Genomic DNA, 22,124 nt, shown 5'->3' with positions numbered 1-22,124 from the left:
TTTCCTGGTGCCCAAGACAGTGGTGCATCATTAGAAAGACAGCCTTACGGCTTAGAGTAGCAACCTGGTCTTGGCTGTAAAGGTAGCAAGCCTGTTTTGCTAACAAGGGACAGGGTTGGGTACCTAGCAAAATGTGTTTGTGTGTGTGTGTGTAATATGGACAAAATATTTTCCCTTCCATTTTCAACAAGTAATGCCATCGGTTAAAGAGCAAATGTAACAAGGAACGCTGAGTTGATCTTGGCTTATATCAAAAAGCTGAGCATGGTCAGACCTCATTAGTCCATGGGTGGGAGACCAGTGGAAATCTAGGGCTGTAGGCTATATTATGAAATCAGAAGGACAGCAGTGGCAAAGCATTTACCTATTGACATATTTAAAGCATTACATATTTACATACAAATCTTCTTGATCTGTATATTGCTTTTATAGATTTGTTATTTGTGTTTTAATTGGGGGGTATTTATATTTTTATTGTTTTTATTGTCTTGGTTTTTAATTGTAAGTCGCCCGGGGTCACCCTCTGGGGGAGATGGGCGGCGTATAAATTTAATCATAAGTAAATAAAAGATGGTTTTTCTTGCCATTTTTCTTTGCAGTGAACTCTCGTGCAAAACACTGGAAGGCTTGGATGGGTTGCGACAGTTGATCTTTCACATCAGTGCAAACATGAAGGATGTTGGAAGTTCCATCGGCTCGCAGAGGCTTGTTGGGAGACTGGTGTGTAATTTCCTAGAGGGGACAGCTATGTCGCTTTGGGCAGTTAGGGGTTTCTCAGCTTTGTAACTTTTAAGGGACACGTAAGCCCTACTGAGAAGTATTGTAAACATGGCACTGCTTTGTACACATTAAGACTCCTTAGCTGCAGTTGTGTGCCCAGAACATGCAGATGTTGGAGGGTGGGACAGATTAGTCTGCACAATGTACATTTACTTTGTGACTGGGTGTGACTTCTGAGTATGGCTATAGTTCCAACTAATTTCATCTAATCTCATGTGGGAATTCTGACTGAATAACAGCAGCAGGGAATAACTTCTCTAGCCTTATCTCCTTAGCCTTCGTTATCAAGTGGGGAGAATTTTTGGTTCTCTAGATGTTGGTGAACCATAGCTTCTAAAAACTGCAGCCGGTTGATGAGGGAAGCTGGGAGTTATCTTTCACTAACATCTGGGGTAGTCTGAAACCATTCCGGTTGCTCTTCTCCAGTTCTACATTCTGTTTCTCCAGCCCGCCCCCCTCCAATTTTGGTGGGTCAGTGCCCTACTATGATCTCAGCAACAGTTGCTTATTTAGACAATCCTGAAATAGGATTATAGATTTGTGAGATGTATTTTAATTGTTTGAAAGAAGGGCATGAGATTGATGGCCTTTCCCTTTCATTCAAATACTCAGCATCTGGTTTTAAAAGATATATTGCCTCTAGACATGTTGGCTTCATGTCTGCTCTCATAGCCAGCAGTAGAACCATCCTCCATGAGTTTGTCTGATCCAACCCAATTACCTCCAGGAGTGGTTTATTGGAATGGCAGCTTCTAGAATTCTTGGAGCTGCTTGGAGAGGACCAATTTGTGTGAGACTAGTTTGAACCCCTCTAAATCAACGACCATCACCACATCTTTGAACAGTTAATTAGCATACTTGATCAGCCTTTGATGAAAACTTCGACAAAGTATATCTTACTTTTTGCATCCAGAACCAAGGCCCTTTTATTGGCTGATCCTAAATTCCAGGTAATACATGAGGAGAAAAGGATACCCCTTTCATAACAACAACATCCTCAATTTCATTCCTTCTTAGTCTCAGTAACCAGAATGTGCTATATAAAACTGAACAGATACATTGCTTTGATCAAGTGATTGATTTGCAGTATCATGTAACAGGTCCCAAGGAGCTATTTGAGCCTTCAAGTATCTGTCATAATTGAGCAACAGAGGAGAAGCCAAAATGATAACGTGCAATATCTCACTGACAAGGAAATACAAGAAATCATTGAGAAAACTCCAGCCAATGACATCAAGGACTATGAAGACATGCAGTCTGGTATATATTCATGGAATAATTTTTCAGAGGCTAGACATACGGTATGCTTGGCAGTGTACAAGTATATTCTGCGCACAAACTTCGTGTGTGTGTGCAAAGTTGCGGTGGCAAGGTTTTTCTGGTGTTCATGAAACCCAAAAGATTAAGCTGCAATTGTATCATAGCTGCAGACTCCCTGAGCGGGAACAGCAAGGTTGGCCATAGCATCATAAGGAATTCCTGGGGTGATTTGCATGGGGCATTCTGAGTATTTCAGGAAACAATGAATATTATAAATGGCAGGGAAAATAACAGTGGTGATGCCCATTTATACCTGCTTTTCCACCCGTGGGAAACTCAAGAGGGCTAACCACCTAAAACAAAATATGAACAATCAAAGTTTATTTATACTCTAAGACCCAACACAAGAAAAAGACCAACAATACAATAGAATAAAAGAATGTTTAAAAATCCAAGAAAATTCTGAAACAATTAACAGCTAATAGTTAATAGCATGAGGGAGGAATCAGATAGCTTCTAAGAACTATAGCTGTTGATATCAATTTTTCAACCTTCTTAGAGGTTTCAGAATGGCGTTGGCCTCTTGGTCACAATGGCAACTGAAGTTGTTAACAACTGGAAATATTGACTGCCATTGGATGTACAATGGATATTTTAATAACACATGTGAAACACATTCTGTCTCTTTGAACAAAAACAAGTACGGCTTTCATAGGGGAGACTTACATATCTGCCAGATGTTGCCCTAATAGCTAATGCCCCAATTTGGGCAACAGCAAATAGTCTCCTATGAGGGGCATATAGAATTTTGAAGAAATATCTAGGAAAAGTCCAAGGAGAAAGGGAGTTGTGTTATAAAGGGGAAGGGAAATATTGGCTCTATCATTGTGGATATCTAAATCCCAAATCCTCTGCTCCAGTTCAACCAGATTTTTATTAAGACCCAAAGCAGATAATGCTGGCACGGAAAGACTGCAGTATGCCAAATCATCATTCATGTGTCTTCTTAGAGTGGAGGAGAACCTGTCTAGAAATATTAGATGGACCCCAATCGAGTTGCTTGAGCTAAAATCTGAGATGACGAAGTCTTAATCCAGCCCCAAGGGAAACACAGCCTAGTTCCAGTCTTATTAGAATTTGAATAAGGGACTGATACGAACAATTAAAGACTTTTAAAAGCAGAAAGATGTATTTCAGATAAATAAATTGAAAGTGGAAATGGACCTTTGCAACTCTATGAGGACTGTATTTCGTGGTTGAGGAATATATTTGGAAACAATGCATTTGGCTCCAGTCCAGATTGCATTGTGGAGCTTTGTATCTGTCTTACTTTTGTATTTTTTCAGTAATGTGAATATACACATCCCCTCCCTCCGATCCCGTGTGTGGGCCTGGCACTCTTTCTGCTACAGCAGACTGTTTGTGCATGGAAAACTGAAGAGAATGAGTGGAGTGGAAAAGTCCCTGGTGCAGAGGAATTTAAAGATATAGTACCAATCTCTAAATGGCAATCTGAAAAGAAGGGATAGGAGTAATTAAAAAGTGGTTGCACCCCTAGCCTAACTGTGATATCTTCCTTTCCCCACAGCCATCAATTTCCTAATAGAAACAGGAACACTGATGCATTTCCCAGACACAAGCCATGGGCTGAGGAATCTCTATTTCCTTGACCCAGTGTGGTTGTCTGAATGTCTGCAGAGAATCTTCAACATCAAAAGTTCAAAGTCAGTTGCCAAGAATGGTGTGATCAAAGCAGAGGACCTCCGGATGCTGATGGTTGGGACAGGTTTCACCAAAGAGACAGAAGAGCAGTATTTCCAATTCCTTGCCAAGTTTGAAATTGCATTACCGATAGCTAACAACAGGTACATTGGTAATTGTCATCAGAGTGGAGTCACTGAGATTAAGGGAACCAAAAGGGCATGAAAAGAAGTCACTCCAGACTCCCCCCTTTTCCTTCCTCTCTGATTTGGTTATTCGTGGAGACAAATTAAGTGGACAATTTCTCCAAACGCCAGACTCAAAAGGCACAAAGAGCCTTCTGAAATTCTCCAGCATATTTGTGGAGACAAATTAGGTGGACAGTTTCTCCAAACTCTTTCCAGGGAAGGAGAAATGCCCCAACATTTCCCAAAAGAAGGATTCTCTCTTAGGAGCGATAGTAGCACTACAACTGAAAAAGCTCCATGACAGAAATCCACACTTGTTATTTTCCCTTTACACTTCACTGGTAGGATAGGAAGCCAGAGAGGTTGCAGGGATGATGAAAAATAGAACATTCATGCTCTTCTTGGCCATCTTATCTCTAAATAAATTCCATCCATTAAAGTTTCCCCCAAAATTTCTCCTTTGGAAGAATGTCTAAAGGAAGGTCTTTTTCATCAAATGGAATGAAAACTAGAAGAAAAATGCAAGGGAATTTTTCTTCAAGACCGTCGCATGGCCAAAATTTATTTCAGCTATGCTTCATTGACCAACCCAGAGGCAGTCTGATAAATCATGTATTCATGGCTCATTCAGCCAGTTCCTGGATTATTTTCCTTCCATTTCACCTTCCTATATCCACATGGGGCTAAAAAACAAAAAGAGCCCAGTGTTCTGAGCTCAAACATAACAAGCAGTGGTTAAAACCAGAGTCATATTTGTGGTTTATTAGCTATGATGGGGTCAGTGTTCCTGTTCATCTGTTTCCCACCGCTTTTGCAAACAACTAGAGCCAAGAGGAATAAGATCTCAAGATGTTTGTCACTTAGCTAACCTTGTTTGGGCTGAAAAGATAAGCTGGGTCAGGCTTGGTCAGTACTTAGGTGGGAGACCTCCAGAAAATTATAGGGATGTAGCTAGAATTAGAAAAATCATCTGAGAAGAAATTGGTGGCAAAGTTGCTTCCTTATTGTTTCCAAGAAAACTATCTGGACATGTCCATGTAGTCATCAGAAGTTGCGCTCAACTTTAAAAATAAAATGTTACTTTTAAAAGGAACAAGTCACCATAAAATCATTACATTTGAAGGGAACCAGCTTAGACACACAAAAAACACTCTGACAAGGTGGCTAAGACATAACATGGGTTGGTTTTCATGCAGCATGATGTGCTCACCCGTTCATAATGGCTTAGCTTTATGCGTAAACAAGGCCACTATGGTTTATTCAACAGACTTATTTTAAAAACCCTGACCTAGACTTGTGTGTGGGCAAACCAGACTAGTGGGCCATTACCACATTATACTTGCACTTTTCAAAGCCATTTGCACTTTATTTTCTGACACACATTTACACTTTCCTATTCAACTCCAGTTCTTACCTTCCTGAAGAATAATTTATTCTAGGGACAAAGCTACAACTGAAAATGTATTGTGCATAGAGGAGAAGGAACAATAATATCTGGGATTCTGAAGTGGGCAGGGGGGAATGATAGCCCTTTCTTCTTGCTTTTCCTCCAAATACCTTCAAGCAGTTGTTTACAAAAGTTTTCTAGAAGTTGGAAACTTAGGGATGTTCCTCCTTTTGGAGCACAGACATGCCCATTGCGATGGATAAAGGAGGCAAAATGGTGCAAAGTATTAACATTCTCCAGGAGCAGAGCAGGGAAGATATACATTTGGTACCACGTTGCCCTGCCTCACTGTCATTTGCAATGGGAAGGCCTTCATGGTGGTGGGAGGCACTCTGGATTGACTCTAATTACTCCTCTAATTACTCCTCTAATTCTTTGTGGCTCCTGTTTGCATCACACCATAAAAGAAACGCAGGAAGCATGGGGAACCTAGTTGCTTCTGGGTGTTGGACACCACAATCCCTTGCCTCTGGCCGTTCTGGCTGGGGTTGATAGGAACTGCAGTCCAACGCTTTCTGGAGAATACTCATAGACACTGTCATTATTGCAAAGGCCTGTTTCTCTTCCTTTCAACCCAATTTATTACATCTGGCTGTCAGGGAGTGCCTAAAAATAATCACAATAAACTTTGCACATGAAGCTGACACGTTAGCAGATCTTTCTGCCAAGGAGATAGGGTGTCAGGTCTTTGCATTCCCCGGAAGGAATTTGGAGAGATTTGTGTTGGACTTGTCTTAAGGAAATGGATTCTTCAGTGTTGCCATCATGAGCTTCTCTGAATTATGAGTCAGAAGCTGCTCAGTTTGGGAGCTTAAGAAACCAGATTTTTTTCCTCACATTTGTTCTTTCCTCCTTCCTTTCTTTTCTTGCCAAACCAATCACAGCAAAGAAGCACATCATTATGTCCTCCTTTCTTAGCCTTTTTCAGAGCCTTTTTATTTATTTGTTTACTTTATTTATTTATTTAATTTCTTCCCGCCCATCTCCCCCCAGTGGGGGACTCTGGGTGGTTCACACAAAACATTAAAAACCATAAATACGTATAAATACATAAAACATTAAAATTTTAAAAAAATTTGTTCAAACTATGCTGCTATTTATTGACACTGTTATTACGATTAGCTCTTTCTGATGGATCATCAGCAATTAGTCTGGATTGTCGGACAAGTGGTTTGCGACCCTGTGGTTGGGTAGAAAAATAATTGTTTTATCAGCCAAAAAATGTATTTTGGAATGTTCTTAATCAAGTTTAAGGGGTATTCTGAGACTGTTTCCTTTTGTTAGTCTCATATGGAGTGGAATTTGGCTATAGCTGGAAATGCATTATACAGGACCATTGACCACAATTCACCGAGATTCTGACAGTAGCAGTTTAATCATTCAGTATAATGTATAATGCAATTTTTCATCAGCATATCTTTTTCCGGAAGGAGTTCCTGGATTTAAAAGAAAGCAAGATCTGCTAGCATTCAATTGTAATGCTTTTTAAATAATATTTATAATTTTAAAGACATATAATGTTCTATATTTTTGAACTTCTCATTGTGAAACCAAGACAGGATCTTTATTGGAAGCCCTTTTGATGTGTAAGACACTGCAGTGGCAAATTATCACAACTTCTGTAGGAACGTGGTAACAAAATAGCTAGACAGTGTCTACTGTGCTTCAGATTGGAGCACAAGACACATATTTCACAGATATATATTTCACATATATGGGATAAATAGGAGGTCCTGGAAAGGGCACGTATTTGAGGTGACTAGTGCTTTGATTGCTGTAGAGCACTTTATGAGTGTAATTTTCTATCTGCAAAAGTTGGAACAATCAAAGGTTTTTTTAAATGAATCCTTTCCTGTCCACTGATCCTTTGGGGAAAGCATAGTTAAGAGTGTGCCTGGTGTTCTTGCCCCAGCTCTGCTCATTTTCAGGAAAAGTTCCTATTAGTAATTCCAATATAGTCAGTTTCAGTCCCTTCTAGTCAATTTCTAAATGCTCAGAGAAAATACCCAGTTTGATTTTGATGAAACATAAATACTGCAAGGTACACAAGCCACAACTGCCTTAAAAAAATAAATAAAAGTGGTTGGGAAAGAATCTAGATTTTGGGGGGGAAAAAATAGGAAGGAGGATAAGTTGGAACATATGTGTTCCAAAAGTGAAGTATTCAAGACGGTAATGGGATATAACCCCCTGTATACATAGAGGTTTCATCCAGCAGAGGGAAATAAAGTTCTGCTTTCAAAAACTTCATCTTATATAATCGGAATGTTTAACTGGGTTTCAGTTATCTTCTGCCCCACCTGCTTCCTGCCAAGCCAGCCTTTGATGTTCATGGCTTACGCCACCAGACAACAAACACCATCCAAAGAGTATTCAAGATGAGTTTTGTCCCTGTTGGCTTTTGGCAACGGTTTATCGCCCGGATGCTGATCAGTCTTGCGGAGATGGATCTTCAGGTATGTGGATGAAAGACTTGGGAAAGAACTTCAGCGTGAGATGAAAGGTTGAGCAACAAACTTTGCTTGCAAATGCCATTTCTTTGTCTAGAATGGAATGTAAATGAAGCATCAGCATTACTGTGAATATCTTATGATCTGTTCCTTTGTTGTGGGCCAAAGATAGTCAAAATACATGTTCATTAGTGAGGCCTAAGTTCCAATCCCCTCACAGCCTCACTCAGAATCCTTGGAAAATGAACCTTCTTTCAATTTCAGTTATGTGCAAGAACTGCCTTATAATGAGATCATATTAATATTAACGCATTTGCAGGGTGCAGACTGGGCATGTTGAATGTTGATTGTCTCTGATTCTACAGAAGGGCAGGGCAGCCTAAAGCTGGGAGCAAAATGCCAAGAACTCTTGGGAATTTTGAGATTCAGAATCCAGCATTAAATGATAATCACAACATAATAGTTTACAGACATTGGTCACTTTCTAGCATGAACCAGACCTATCATAGAATTAGCTATAGGCACAGTTCTCAATAGCTCTGTTTAGTTGTCTGCAATCAGCAGTACTTGTGGAGAAGAAATCTCTGGGAAATTAGAGTTGGTAGGATCACATCACTACAGTCTACTTCGATATTTTCCCATTTGCCCAATGGCTGTGGTCCAGAGGACAGAAACCAGGGTTTTCAGGAATAGTGTTGGAGGGAAAGCCAAATTTGGGTTTGCTGATGGAGATCCCACTGGATTCAGTCCTTTACACTATACATGCTTTTTCCCTGCCACGTTTTTTACTTTGGTCAGATCCCAAAGAGGGTATTTTGATGGCATCAAGAAGCACCAAAATCGTCCTGCACAATTATAGAGTAGAGCTTTGTTTCTCTTCAAAGCAAAAGTGATTCAAGCATGCCTGTAATCAGAGTGTGTGTTTTGCTGAAGACATAATAGAAATACACTTGGCACTAGTTAATTCTAAGCACTTGATTACATTGGCATTAACTTCATGGGCAATCTGTGTAATTACCCACCCAATCTTGTTATCTTGTTATTATCCTGTCATCACATCAAACCGTTCAGTTGATTTGTATCAGCACCGATGCTGGGAATAATTCTGCAGGACCTCAGGGACATAGTAGGCTCCTTATGAACATACAATTTTGGGGGGAAAAAATTAAAAGTATTTCCTGGTAACATTGTGTATTCCTAGGATGGGCAATCCAGCTGCACTGTTAGACCAACATTTCAGTATTTAGGGGAGACAGTAGGTGGTAGCCATAAGGTTGAGTATCTTTGATGCTTATCTTTGCCAAACAATGTTAATACCAAGAAAGAAGGTTGCCCTATGCTGGCCAGGATTATATGATGAAGTTTGGTGATGTTTTGTAATCAGGAGGTACGTGATTTGCACTGCACTGGGAAGGTGATCAATAGGTATAAATTCTCCATTATGTGGAGAAAGCACAGAGGGAAATGTTTTCCTAGAATCCAATAAACAAAAAGTGGGAGTTACTGGACAAAGGAAGGACTTCTTCCCCCAACACATAAACTGTAGAACTTGCTACGTGAGAGAGACAGTTAAAAACTACCAGCTTGGATGTTTTAAAAAAGAGAAGATAGAATTCTTGGAGAAGAAAGCACTCAGTGGCAACGGGATCTAAATGACAATGGTGGCCACGGCCTGTTCTGTACCATCCCAGAGCAAAGGATGCAAAACAGTGGTCTTCAGTTGCAGGAAGACTGATTGACTGCTGGAAAAAGAGTGAAATACACCATCAGTAGCAATATAGTTTCCAAAAACTGGGAAACTATCATAATTTCACTGTTCTCTGAACTAGACAGACTCCACCTCAAGCATGGTGTTCGGAGGTCCACGCTTTTGCAGATGATTCAGAGAAACTGGAATAGGCATAAAGAAAAGTGTGAAAATGATTAGGAGATAGGAAGTTGTGTTATTGGAAGAGATTGAGGGAAATGGCTATGTTTAGCCTTCAGAAGGGAGGACTGAGAGGGGACATGAGAATACTGTTCAAGTACTTGCAAGCAAATTACATAGAGATCAGAGTCTATCATCCCAGAGAGCAGGACGTGGAAAATGGCCTTAAGATACAGGAAGGCAGTTTCCAATTTAAAGTTAGGGGAAAGTCTCTAATGATAAGAGCAGTTCAGTAGGAGAATGAGTCACCCAGAGAAATGTGATCGTCTCTCTCTCGTGGAATGTCTTCAGGAAGAGACTTTTGGAGATGTTTTAATTGGATCCCTACACTAAGTAGGAATGGCCTCTTCCATCTCTAGGATTCTGTATTCATGATGGCTTTATATTTTCTTCTGAAAACCACTTGCCCAAGAGCCGAGCAAGATGGCTGTTACTATTTTCATATTCTACTAGCAGGCATCTAGTTGGCTATGAAGAAGACAGAATTCTTGACTGTACTTATCTGGTACAATTCTTTTTACAATGTGCCCATTTTTTTCTCTTCTAGTTCTTTGAAAACAAGAAGATGACCAAGAATAGAACTAAAAGGTCTGCCATCTACAGCTTCACAGGCACACAGAGAAACAGATGCAGTACATTCCGGGTTAAAAGAAATCACACAATTTATTGGCAAGAAGGACTGTTTGTCTCCTTTGACGGAGGCTATTTAAGGTAAATGTTAAGGAAGGTGGTTGTAGTCCTGAGGTACTGCCTACCAAACCCCAAAGTGGGATGGACCTTTAGAAATGCCTCCCATCCTTTATATTTCTTGATAAGTAGAGATATGAGCTTAATTGTTAGCGCCATGACAGAGCCATATAAGATGGCTCAGGCCCTGTGTCACCAGCTGCTTAGTTTTGACTAAGGTTGCCAAGATCAATTCTGTGCTGTTAGTTTTAAATCTACGGTGCTCAGTGGAGATTTCTCTCCAATAACTGTGAATCCAATTGCAGTCTAAAAGACCCAAAGAAATGTTGATCCGTTGATTCTTAGGACTGAAAACGTTTTATTTCTTGCCACTGCATCGACCGGGACAAGCAGGAAGCTAACATCTTCTCTGAAGACCCACTGGAAAAGAATGAAATCACCACAGATAATGACACATGTTTTTTCCCAAGGCCAGCTTCCATCTCTTCCTCCTCCTCCTCTTCTTTTTTACATTTTTCTAAAGGCCAGCTTTGTACTTCGAAACTCATTTTGGGTTATAGGTTTCCTAAAAACGTTCTCAGATTTGGAAATGATGAAGGCAGAACATTTTTTCAGGCTAGGAAGCTTGGAGGCCAAAATAGATATTTGTGTTCTCCTGCTTACAACTTTCATCTTGTGGCAGCTAGTGGCACTGTCATTTTTTCCTTTGTTTTTTGGTCTTGGAGATCGACAGTTTTTTGAGCTATGAGTTCTATTCTGATGCTGGAAAAACTGCCCAGACTGAGCAATTTTCTCCTAACGTCTTAATCCTCATTGTGAATTGCCCTCCCCCCCCATAGGTACTATTTTGAATCTGGTTCTGTTTGGAAGAAATATGTGGGTCTAGTGAAAGCAAAGAAGATCCTGCAAGTTTGAAGGATTACAGTGCAGTCCTTGGAGCTCATCTGCATTGCCTTCCAGACATGGTCTTTCACTGCACAAATGCAAATGTTAAATGTCTTTGACCCTAAAACAATGAAGAGCAATTTCAGAATTCATGCTGTGGATTCAGACAGAGAGTTGTATATATAACCTCCCACTGTTTTATTTCCAACTACCGACCTTTTCTCCTTTCTGTTTGTAAAAAGAACCCTGTTGTCTTTCTGAACTGGAGATTAAACCGGAGTGTTTAATTCTTAGGAATAATTCCAAGTAAATTGTATTGCCAGGAGTGAAAGGGTGGGAGATAGTGAGTCTAACAGAGTGTGACAATCCTGGGCTACATGCTACATGACGTGGGAGGAGGCAGCATTCTGTACATCTGAATGAAAGCCGTAGATCTAAGAAATAAATAAAAATAAATCAGGAACAGTGAACAATAGAGGTGACCAGATTTCTTAGCAGCTGAGACTCATTGGAAAAGCTGTTAGAAATATACCCAATTCTCCTTCCTTGTGATCAGTTTCTCAACCTTCTTTCTCCTGGCTTTGGTTCCGGCAGTGTGGAGTCCTCTGATGTGAACTGGAAGAAGAAGAAAAGTGGTGGCATTAAAATCATCTGCCAGTCAGATGTGAGGGATTTTTCAGCCATGGCTTTTATCACCGATCATGTGAATTCTTTGATAGACCAGTGGTTTCCAGGTAAGAAGGATTGACGTGTCATTTCTGCTATAGTGGGGGTGAAGTGGCCCCAGCTTGAAATATTATTTTATGTTCTCCTTAAGGATGTAGCATCCTGGATGATGTTTTGGGTTGTCTGATTGGATTCACACATTAGAAGAAGCTATGGTGTGATGTGTTCTGTTTTGGTTTCTTGTGCTGTATGAATCCAACTCATTCATTCATTTATGTATTTGTTCGTTCATTCAGTTTATATGGCCGCCTATCCGCCATGCAACTCTTGGTGGCTAACGATCAGCTAAAAACAAAAAGTATAATGAAACAATTAAAACGTACCACATCAGAGGTCATTCACAACTAATAAACCCTGTAGTAAAGTAATCACATAAACTATTTAAATGAGCTCACTTAAATTTCTGGCCCAATACTTGTGGGAAGAGCCAGGTGTTTAACAGATGTTATGGACATAGGCCATAATTTATGGCTTACAATATGGTGTGAACCCAGTTAGTCCATTATGATTTATTTAAGAAACCATAACCCAACAGGGGTATGTGTACAACCCCACTATCAGATGGTCTATGTCAGCTATAATTTGTAAAGATTGCACTGACTGCTTCAGAAGGGTTTGTGAAAAATGCATAAATGTTTTCATCTCGTGTCATATTATATTAACGTGATCACTCAAAGTTCATAAATGTGAGGATGATAATCTAATACAAAGTGGGGTGTGTGTGTGCACGCCTCTGCTCATGTACTCAAAAAGAACTAGTGGGCTAAAAAAAACCCGAGAATGCATTTTAAAGAGGCATTTCCTCCCTTTTGTAAAATGTCAGTTATGAAATATGCATGTATCATTTAAAATCAAAGAATACGGTGTTTTTAGTTTCAGAATGTTATTTTTGTTTGAATGCAGATTCAGATCACTTAACAGCCACAGTAATTGATTCATCTACTAATCACTGACAGTAATATTATTCCATTAATTAGGCGAACACTTTGATCATTTCCAAATGTTAGTAATGCATGAAAAAGAAGAAAGGAAAGGCATTTTTAAAACCAAATTCAAATTCTGATCAGAATAAGTTTGGGATATTTGAACGGATAAAGAAGCTAAGTGCTAAAGATACAGAACTAAGAGTTACATCATTTTTTTCATGATTATGTGACCCCGGCAACAGCCTGTTGAAAAAAGAAGGAAAAGATGCTGATTTTCTTTACTGGCATTCAGATGTCAAGATGTGTAACACAGTGCTCCCTCTGAGGTTGAGCTCTCAGAAAACTGGGAAGTGGGGGTATGAAGAAAAGATTGTTCTGCAAATTTTTGGTTGCAATTCCTTCATTTAAAAAGCAGCATAATATTTTGCAAAATGCATGCATGTTTCTTTCAGATCTGTCAGTAGCATGCTGTATCACCTGGGGAAATCTTCCCTGATCTACTGCCTTCCAGATATGGGCTACTACAAGTCCCAAGCTATGGTCTTGGGAAAGGTAGACCTGATAGTCAAGATATCTAGCAGGCAACAGTTTGGAGAAGGTTTATCATAGCTAGGTGGAGTTGCTCTTTTGATTTCAGGGAAAGTGATATCCATTCACTTTCTTTTTTGCACATAAACATCTTTGGGTGCTCCTTTGGGCACTGGTACATGCCCATGTTGCATTAGTGTGTTTATGGTCTGCTTACATCAGAGTAAATAGGCTCTGGCTGCCGTATTTGGAAAAGGATATAATATAAAGGCAGTGCAGAAGAGGGCAGCCAAGGAGACTGGCGGAAAGCATGATTGAGGTGGATAAAATCATGCATGGTATGGAGAAAGTGGCCAAGGACACATTTTTCCTCCCTCTTTTGAAACACTAAGTCCAGGGTCATCCAGTGAAGCTGTTTGGAAGGAGATTCAGAGCAGACACAAGAAAGTACTTCTTCACGCATGTGATGGAATTCATCACCACAAGATGTGGAGCTGAGCATTTACTTGGATGGCTTTAAAAAGGATCAGATAAATTCTTGGAGGACAGTCTATTAAGTACTGTTAGTCTTGAAGACTCAATGTTATCTCCTAGTTAGGCCAACATGCCTCCAGATACCAGGGAACATATGTTCATCTGTTTGCAAAGCGTCCAGAAATATCTGGTTAGCTACTGTGATACACAGACTGGAGGACCAGGATGGGCCTTGGCTTGATCCAGCAGAGTTCTTCATTTCTACTGCAGAGGAGCACAACCAGAAGCCCAGACCTATCTGTCATCCCCAGGAGCCTTGGGGGAACTCCCTAGAGCCCTGTCAGAAGTTACAACCAAATTGTCTTTGGCTTTTGTGGGCTAGAAGGGAAAAATAATTGTATTAACTGTATTAACTAATTTAATATAATGTAACTGTGACATCAGTTAAATTAAATCAAATTTAGCTTTTCCCTTGAGTCTGAAGACTTTGGAGAATGTAGTCCGTGGCATGACACGTCGAAGGCAAATTATGACTCTTCACCTGAAGAAAGTTGCACAACCCAGCTTGAATTTTAAAAAGGGCCTGAAATCAATGATTTTGATAAATAAGTCTCTAAGCTGCCATCTCTAACTCTACTCTGGGATAGAGTTAGATGTAACTTCCTGCGATTTAGAATTTCCTACAAGGGGATGTATTTTTAAGTAAGTAGGGTTTCTAGCAAGCTTTTCAAAGCATGCAGGAGGAGAGTTTTCTTTTCAGTGGCCCTTTCAGACCTTGAAGAGAATTTGGCATGGGAGCTAGTACCTCTTCAGCAAGGGTTTGAATTTTCTGGCAGCAGGAACCTTTTAATACATTTGTTAGTCTGAAAAAGGGTTGCCAGATTCCTTCTGGTTTTTGGATACCGTAGACCTGCACGGCTCCCCTCCTACAATACCAGTTCTAGTACAGGATCTTATTTGGATTCAAGTGCAGATTCGCAGCTGTCTGGTTCTCTTCAACCCCCACCGCACACTCCTTTGATATCCATCAAGCAATGCTCTGGGCTCTCTGTGGGAGTTCTATGGCCTTGGCTGTCCATTTTTTCAATGAATTGTGGGGGGTACATGCAGACTGATACATGTCCTTGTTCCTTCCTGGAACAGAAAGCTGGTGCTAACCCCTCTCCTCCTTGTCCAGTCTTGGGCAACCCTCTTTCGAAAGAGGTATCTTCAGTATGAACTGTTTGTGTTATTTTTCCAGCCCTCACCGCCACCGAGAGTGATGGAACTCTACTGATGGAGCAGTATGCACCTTGCCCCGTCTGTTCAGCTGCAAAGCCCCATGATGGGAAAGACGGCCTGAAAAAAGAAGATGTACAGTACTTCAATATGGAAGACTGTTTTCTCAGGGCCATTGAGCAGGACAGCATCACCTGTGCCCAGCATCCAGATCTACCTGTCCCTTTACAGGAGTTGGTGCCCGAACTTTTCATGACGGATTTTCCAGCCAGGTAATAAGGCTCTCCCATTCTTTCTCCCAAAATTATAGCATCTGAGTCTCATTCCCTGGGCTTTCCTACTATAACCATTTTTCAATCACAAATTATGAACAAGTATATATGCTGGGGAGATGCTTGCAGCAAATTCCTTACATTTCTGCCTACCTTAGTCTACCCGGGGAGGCTTCTCCAGCCTGGTGCTCTTCAGGTATGTTAGAACTTCAGCTTCCAGAATTTCCACCAGAAGAGTTTGCGGAGTTACATTTTCAATACATCTGGTGGTGTCAGGTTTGGAAAGAGTGACCTAGTTCTATGTTACACTTAATCATGGGTAATCATGGGTAGCTTGGTCCCACCTGTCCCACCTTCCCAAGTTGTAGATGACCACCTAAAATTGTTACCAAATTGCAGTTTTTAGTGTGATAGAAGAGAAGTAAAAAAGCTTGACTACTGGTGACGCCATGAATACATCCACATAGTTTTCTTGTCAGCAGTTCAGAATTGGCTTATCATTTCTTTCTGGGATTTTTTTTTTTAACTTCACAGTCTAGCTTACAACCTGGGTGTTCCTAGTGGTCTCCTATCCAAGTACTAGCCACATCTAACCCCGCTTAGGTTTTTTTGGCATCAGCCCAGGTTGGCTATCCCCTGCTGGAGGAAATGGTGACCTACACAAGGTTAACAATGCCTTTAATGACCTCTAAATAGAAATGAAATGAAATCTCATATAATTTCTACCCTAGCCTCACTCACTATTTTTTGGAAAGCATCTTCTGCACTCTTTGTAAAGGCCGGGTGTGAAGCTCAGCCTGGAGAAAATTGTGCGTCTCTGCTGTAAGCAGACATGCTGTCCCAGGAAAAGGTGGGGAAAAAACTAAATGATCATCTTGTATGTGCCAAGAATGTTTCTTTGGTTCCCTAATGGAGGAGCCTACCTGCGCTTTGAAGTGATGCTATCGGTCAAAAGATACATTAGATGCTGCCAGTTAAGCAGCCTGACTATAAATGATGGTAATTACGAAATATGTTCTCTGCTTGATAATCTTCTAGTCAGCAGATGGCTGGAGAGGAAGCATCATCTTGGCCAGGGGAAGTGGGCACTGTCTGTTCTGGGAGATTAGGAGGAGGAGAGATGGGCGATCTTAAATCTTGGCTTCAATTGACCTGCATCGCTTAATAATCCCATTTCTCTCTTCACTCCATTCTGTATGCTTGGCAGATTATTCTTGGAAAATAGCAAACTGGAATACATAGAAAATGAAAACAGCATTCTCGGCCAAGGAGGAAGTGGAACAGTTATATATCGGGCACAATACCAAGGAAAACCGGTAGCTGTCAAACGTTTTCAGATTAAAAAATACAAGAGTTCTGCCAATTCAGCAGCAGGTAATACGCCCAGATTTGAGTGGTATGGAAGAGCCGTCCTTTTCTCCTTCCACATGTAGGCAGTTGTTACCTCGTCCCAGTATCAACAGCCCCTGTTTAAATATAGCCTTTATAGCTTATCTAGAAACGATCTGCATTATGGGAAAGAGGAATAAGAGTTTTGGCTGCTTTAACCCTGTTTATGGAAGCGTGCAACTCGGAATTAAAAGCAGATACCTCAAACTCGCTTGCTGCAGAATGAGAAATAAGGAAAAAAATGTGGTGTGGAGGTGTGGATTGGAAAAACGGTTTTGAATGCAGAGATGTGTGAAAGAATGTGTGCCTCTGCCGGGCTGAAGCTTTCTTCTGCAAAAGTTTCATCTGTTCTTACTCAGTTTAATGGAAACAATTTATTAAGTAATTTGAGTTCTATCTTGCCTTTCTCCTTAGTTGTGTATTGAAGGCGTTTGAGTATAATTAAAAGACAGAATGCAAGACCAGTAATTGATGCAAAAAGTAACACTGAAATATTTGGCAATGCTGAAAGATCCTGCTCTGGGGAAAAGGAAAAGGAAAAGGAAAAGGAAACATTGGTTAAATTCTTGTGGATGAAGTAGAGTGTTCTCACACATATTTAGTTACAAGGCACTGAAGGAATATGTGTGAATGTCCTATCTCTCATTTCATAATCCTCCCTCCAGTGGCCTGCAGCCTTCCTGGTTTCCATGATTAATCCCAAGGGAAGATGATGTAAGAGAACACTTCCCATAGGATTTTTGGGAATTCCCATTTTTGGGATGGGAAGTGTGGTTGTCAGGAAGGCTGCAGAATGATAGAGGGTCATTCAACAGGGAAGAAAAGTCAATGCCAGCAACCTCCTACCAACAATAAAATAAACTCAGATAAGGAGTTTCACAAAGAAAAAGAAATCTGAAAATATTCAGAGAATGAGGTTGAGAAGCAAAAACTTCTGCTTTGCCTGTATAAAATGTTAGACTGAGTCCCTTGCATTTCCAGGTTGTGTAGAATGTGTCTGGAAGCTCCTAGATACAAGGACTGGGAAAGTCCTTTTATTTGAAACCTTGGAACAGTGTTGCAAGCCCAAGGAAGGTGCAACTGGAGTTGATAAGTGCATTGAGAACAGTAATGGTCAAAAGGCAGCAGGCAAATAATAGTATTTTTTTTTAGTTTAGGGTAAAAAAAAGAAGAAAAAGATCCTTCACCTATCTATTAAACAAAACTAGTCGTACATCTGGATCGATACCTTATTACACAATTCATTTATTAACATAAAGTCAGCTTATTTAACAATTCAAAAAGAAGTGGGAGGTGATGTATAGAACTGTTGGTACTGCTATGCCAAGCATTTGAATGGGCACTTTGCAAAGCACATTGGCAGAAGCCAAATGTCTCTCCCTGAAGGCTTGAGAACTGCCTCTTCTGGACAGCTTTCCTAGTCACCATCTACGTGCACAGGTGCTTTGCTCTGCTGTTGCCTGGGCATGCATATGTGATGGGATGGGAGGCAGAACCACCGTCAGTTCTGCAAAAAGCCAGCTCCATTGCCTTTCTCCTACCATCTTTCACTTGCTTGTAGCTACTATAAGTGAAAGCAGAAGGGAGAAGAGATGTACAACTGCTCCATCAGTCTGGTCCCCATATGATGGCTTGCTCACTAGTAACAGGCAGATGTGCAGTTCCCAAATACACATCTGGACTCCGTTATGTCTCAAAGTGGTGCAGTGCAAAGGTGGCAACAGTCATGAGATGACTGCTGTTTACAAATTCATGCTGCAGAAAGAAACTCTTGGGCCCACCAGCTTGCAAGAAGCATCTGGACATCCCCTGTGAGAATGTAGGGTTTCATGGGCTCTGGATATGATCCAATGGGGTTGTCCTTATATACGCACCTGTTTTTCTTTGCTTAGACACGATGCTGAGGCACCTGCAGGCAATGGATGCCATGAAAAGCTTCTCGGAGTTCCGCCAGGAGGCCAGCATGCTCCACTCACTGCAATACCCATGTGTGGTCTCCTTGATTGGGATCAGCATCCACCCACTCAGCTTGGCCTTAGAATTGGCTCCTTTGGGCAGCCTCACCACTGTACTGTCGGAAAATTCTAAAGGTAAAGGAAAAATCTTCTGCCCAAACATGCCCACCCTGCGGTCTATAGCCAAAAAGGATTCATACTGAGTTAAGACAGTCCCTGATCTCAGGTTTATCATTTAAAAGACCTAGCCTACAGGGAAAATGAGATGGGGAGGGAAAAGGGCGGGGGAAGCAAACATTGGCATCCATTCTTATGGCATTTAGTTAGAGACCCAAGTGGTGTGTGATGGTCACTATCAAACTAGGAGCAGAGGAGACCATTTTAAGCTATGCTAGGCTATTGCAGGTGTTTAGGTGACTCTGAGCCAGTCACAATATCACGCTCAAAATATACTTCAGAGGGTTGTTGTGAAGATTCAGTCAGATGGGAAGTGCTATTGATGCTACCAGAGGAAGAGCAGGATATCAGTGTAGAGTCTGATGGTCTTTTCTCCTGTCTCTTGCTCTAGGCGCTTCCTATGTACCATTGGGGCACATGTTGACCTTCAAAATTGCATATCAGATTGCAGCAGGCCTGGCGTACCTCCACAAGAAGAACATCATTTTCTGTGACCTGAAGTCCGACAACATCCTCGTGTGGTCTTTAGATGTGAAGGAAAGCATCAATATCAAACTGTCTGACTATGGGATTTCTCGGCAATCCTTCCATGAAGGAGCTTTGGGAGTGGAGGGCACTCCTGGCTATCAGGCTCCAGAGATACGGCCTCGCATCGTCTATGATGAAAAGGTACATGTGGAAAAGGTGCTGTGGCCGCCACTGGCATTCAAAATGCAATTCATGGCCCATACAGTAGCCAGAATCATAATTCCGTTCCCCAGGGCTGCTATTCTAAACATTAGACTATATTTAAAGTATATTAATATATATACTTTAGAATATATTTCTCTACTATATCATGATGCTGAACTGTAGTGGCAAACTGACCAAATTGGACACTCAGATTTCCTGGTCTTTCCTTCCAGCTGAACAAGTTGGTTAGGGCTCCATTAACTTTATTTATTAGTTTATTTGTTTTAACTTATATGGCTGTCAATTTCATCATCACGACCACATGACATCAAACGTAACAATACGTTCTTGATTATTCAATCTCTTTGCAAGCTACTTCTTACAGCAATATTTCTTGTCCCTGAATGAAAGGTTAGGGCACATAGATATACAAAACACAGTTGCGTCTGACTTAGATTCCATTCAATCTTAGATGAGATCGGCATCCATTTCAGCGCTGAAATGTGACGCAATGTTTTTCCCCAGCATCTCTTAATTTTACATCTTAATACTGTTTTTCCCCTATTAGTTTTTGCATTGGTTGTTATTCCAGACTTTGGGAATAAAAGAAAAGCCAAACAGTGATGTGTAAAGGAAAAGACAAGCAACTTAGTGAAATACAATTCCCACAATCGCACGCTGGTTGAGGCTGATGGGATTTGAAGGCTCTGCAGACTTGATAATCACTTCCTTGCCTGCCCCATTGCAGTGTCGCTGAATCACAGTTTCTCTATCATTCTGCGTTGACCTTAGGTGGACATGTTTTCATATGGCATGGTGTTGTATGAGCTGCTGTCAGGGCAACGCCCCATCCTGGGACAGCACCAGCTTCAAATTTCAAAGAAACTCTCCAAGGGGATCCGGCCTGTCCTGGGTCAGCCAGAAGAAGTGCAGTTCCACCGATTGCAGGCACTCATGATGGAGTGTTGGGACACCAAGCCAGAAAAGGTACAGGAGAATGGGGTGTTTGGGCAGAGAGTCCTGTTGATATCTTTCTGAGCTAAAGAAACTGAAAGAGTCTATCTTGGCCAGCCTCCTATTTCTAACAATGACCAACTGAATGCTCAGGGGGAAGCCATAAAGAAAAAGTATAGGTAGGTGGAATCATATCTGCTTTGAACTTGAATGTTGGGCTCCAATCTCTGAGACCAAGAAACAGAGCATAACAAGTGGGGACCCCCAAAATTAGTCCTGCCCAAGATGAAGCTATCCAAACATGTCAGATAACAAGCCTCATGTTCCCAGTCAACTATTTGGCCCTTCTGAATGAGACACTGGAATTGTGGCTCAGTACATCTACAAGATGTTAAGTTACAGAAAGCTAATTTAAATCCATTTTTTTCTGGTTGTTGCTACAGCACTCATATTGTAAATTAATGGATGCTTCGGTCTTTTTAAGGTACTTGGTTGTTTCATAAGCTGGGTGCACATGTCATGCTACATAATGGTTTCTTTAAACAATGGTTTATTAGGCAAGCCACAGCCATTGGAGAGTGCAAACCATGGTTTATGGCTTAGCATTTTGTGTAAATCCAGCCTGTAGATGCACACAGAGTTCTGATTAGGGATCAGTAGATTTTTATAGAAACATCATTCTCCAAGTCTGTCATTTCTTTTATATAGCGGCCACTGGCCATCTCAGTGGTAGGACAAATGAAAAGTCCCTCCTTTGCCACATTCATGTACTGGCTACCATGTGGGAAGCAGTCCTTCTTCTCTTCTCGAGGACAGGAGTACACAGTAGTATTCTGGGATGAGAAGGAAGAGAGCAGGTTTGTATAAAAAAAAACCTTTCAGTGTGTCCTGTGCAGTATAAATAGATTACTTGCTCAGTGTTTCTTAAGCTGTTGATAATGATGCTCTCCTCAAGTACTGTACAAAGGTTTCCTTTACACTCTTTCTTGTCACAAACCCTGTGGTTTGTTTTGCTGTCATTCTCAAAGACTGAAAATGGTAATTGATTGGACTACACTGGCTGTAAGTCCTAGATAACATGATATTGAGCTGACTGGAAATTATGTGTATTGTTGCCCAGCCCATTTGGAGAGCATCCGACTCGGAGTAGCTGATGCAATATTTGAAATCTGTTGGGATGTGCCCAAATAGGAAAGAAGTCAATGGTCCATTTGGTTTCCATTAGTAGAAGAACATGGTCTACTGGGCCATTAAAAAAAGAACCATCTAGGTAGCCAGATGGTCTTGAATTAAGACTAAAGTGTTCAGAGTTTGAACCTTCCATATTTTGCAACTTGCGATATCCAGAAAAGGGTTTCTTAGCCTTGTATAAATTCATTACAAAGGCCCTGAGATCAGTGCTCTGTGTATGAGATATATAACTCTGCTAACAAAATGACCATTATATACTAAGGTAAGTTGACCAGGTTGAAGATAGTGGATCATTCATTTTCAATTAGTTTCAACAA

The 22,124-nt window shown here is 40.9% G+C and overlaps 1 protein-coding gene across 4 annotated transcripts in view; it reads left to right on the top strand.

Moving 5' to 3' along the window:
- Positions 1–22,124, top strand: part of LRRK1 (leucine rich repeat kinase 1) — a 73,843-nt gene that overhangs the window by 40,887 nt on the left and 10,832 nt on the right. For all 4 annotated transcript variants that reach the window (XR_015795345.1, XM_007423553.4, XM_007423552.4 and 1 more), the window contains 12 exons: positions 600–720; positions 1,881–2,040; positions 3,629–3,905; positions 7,661–7,832; positions 10,301–10,464; positions 11,920–12,059; positions 15,220–15,469; positions 16,677–16,843; positions 18,751–18,948; positions 19,382–19,659; positions 20,455–20,649; positions 21,325–21,473. Coding sequence is in view for 3 of the 4 variants with exons in the window: in XM_007423553.4 (XP_007423615.2) it covers positions 600–720; positions 1,881–2,040; positions 3,629–3,905; positions 7,661–7,832; positions 10,301–10,464; positions 11,920–12,059; positions 15,220–15,469; positions 16,677–16,843; positions 18,751–18,948; positions 19,382–19,659; positions 20,455–20,649; positions 21,325–21,473 (2,271 nt within the window). In the remaining variant the exon portion in view is untranslated. The remainder of the gene's footprint in view (positions 1–599; positions 721–1,880; positions 2,041–3,628; positions 3,906–7,660; positions 7,833–10,300; positions 10,465–11,919; positions 12,060–15,219; positions 15,470–16,676; positions 16,844–18,750; positions 18,949–19,381; positions 19,660–20,454; positions 20,650–21,324; positions 21,474–22,124) is intronic.

The sequence above is a fragment of the Python bivittatus genome, unplaced genomic scaffold, assembly GCF_059951505.1.
Source record: "Python bivittatus isolate LINGU-HERP-01145 unplaced genomic scaffold, Pbiv_v1 ctg000140_np1212, whole genome shotgun sequence".
In the NCBI taxonomy this organism is placed as follows: Eukaryota; Metazoa; Chordata; class Lepidosauria; order Squamata; family Pythonidae; genus Python; species Python bivittatus.
Note: the sequence above shows the minus strand (reverse complement) of the source record. Positions and strands in the feature narration are given on the sequence as shown.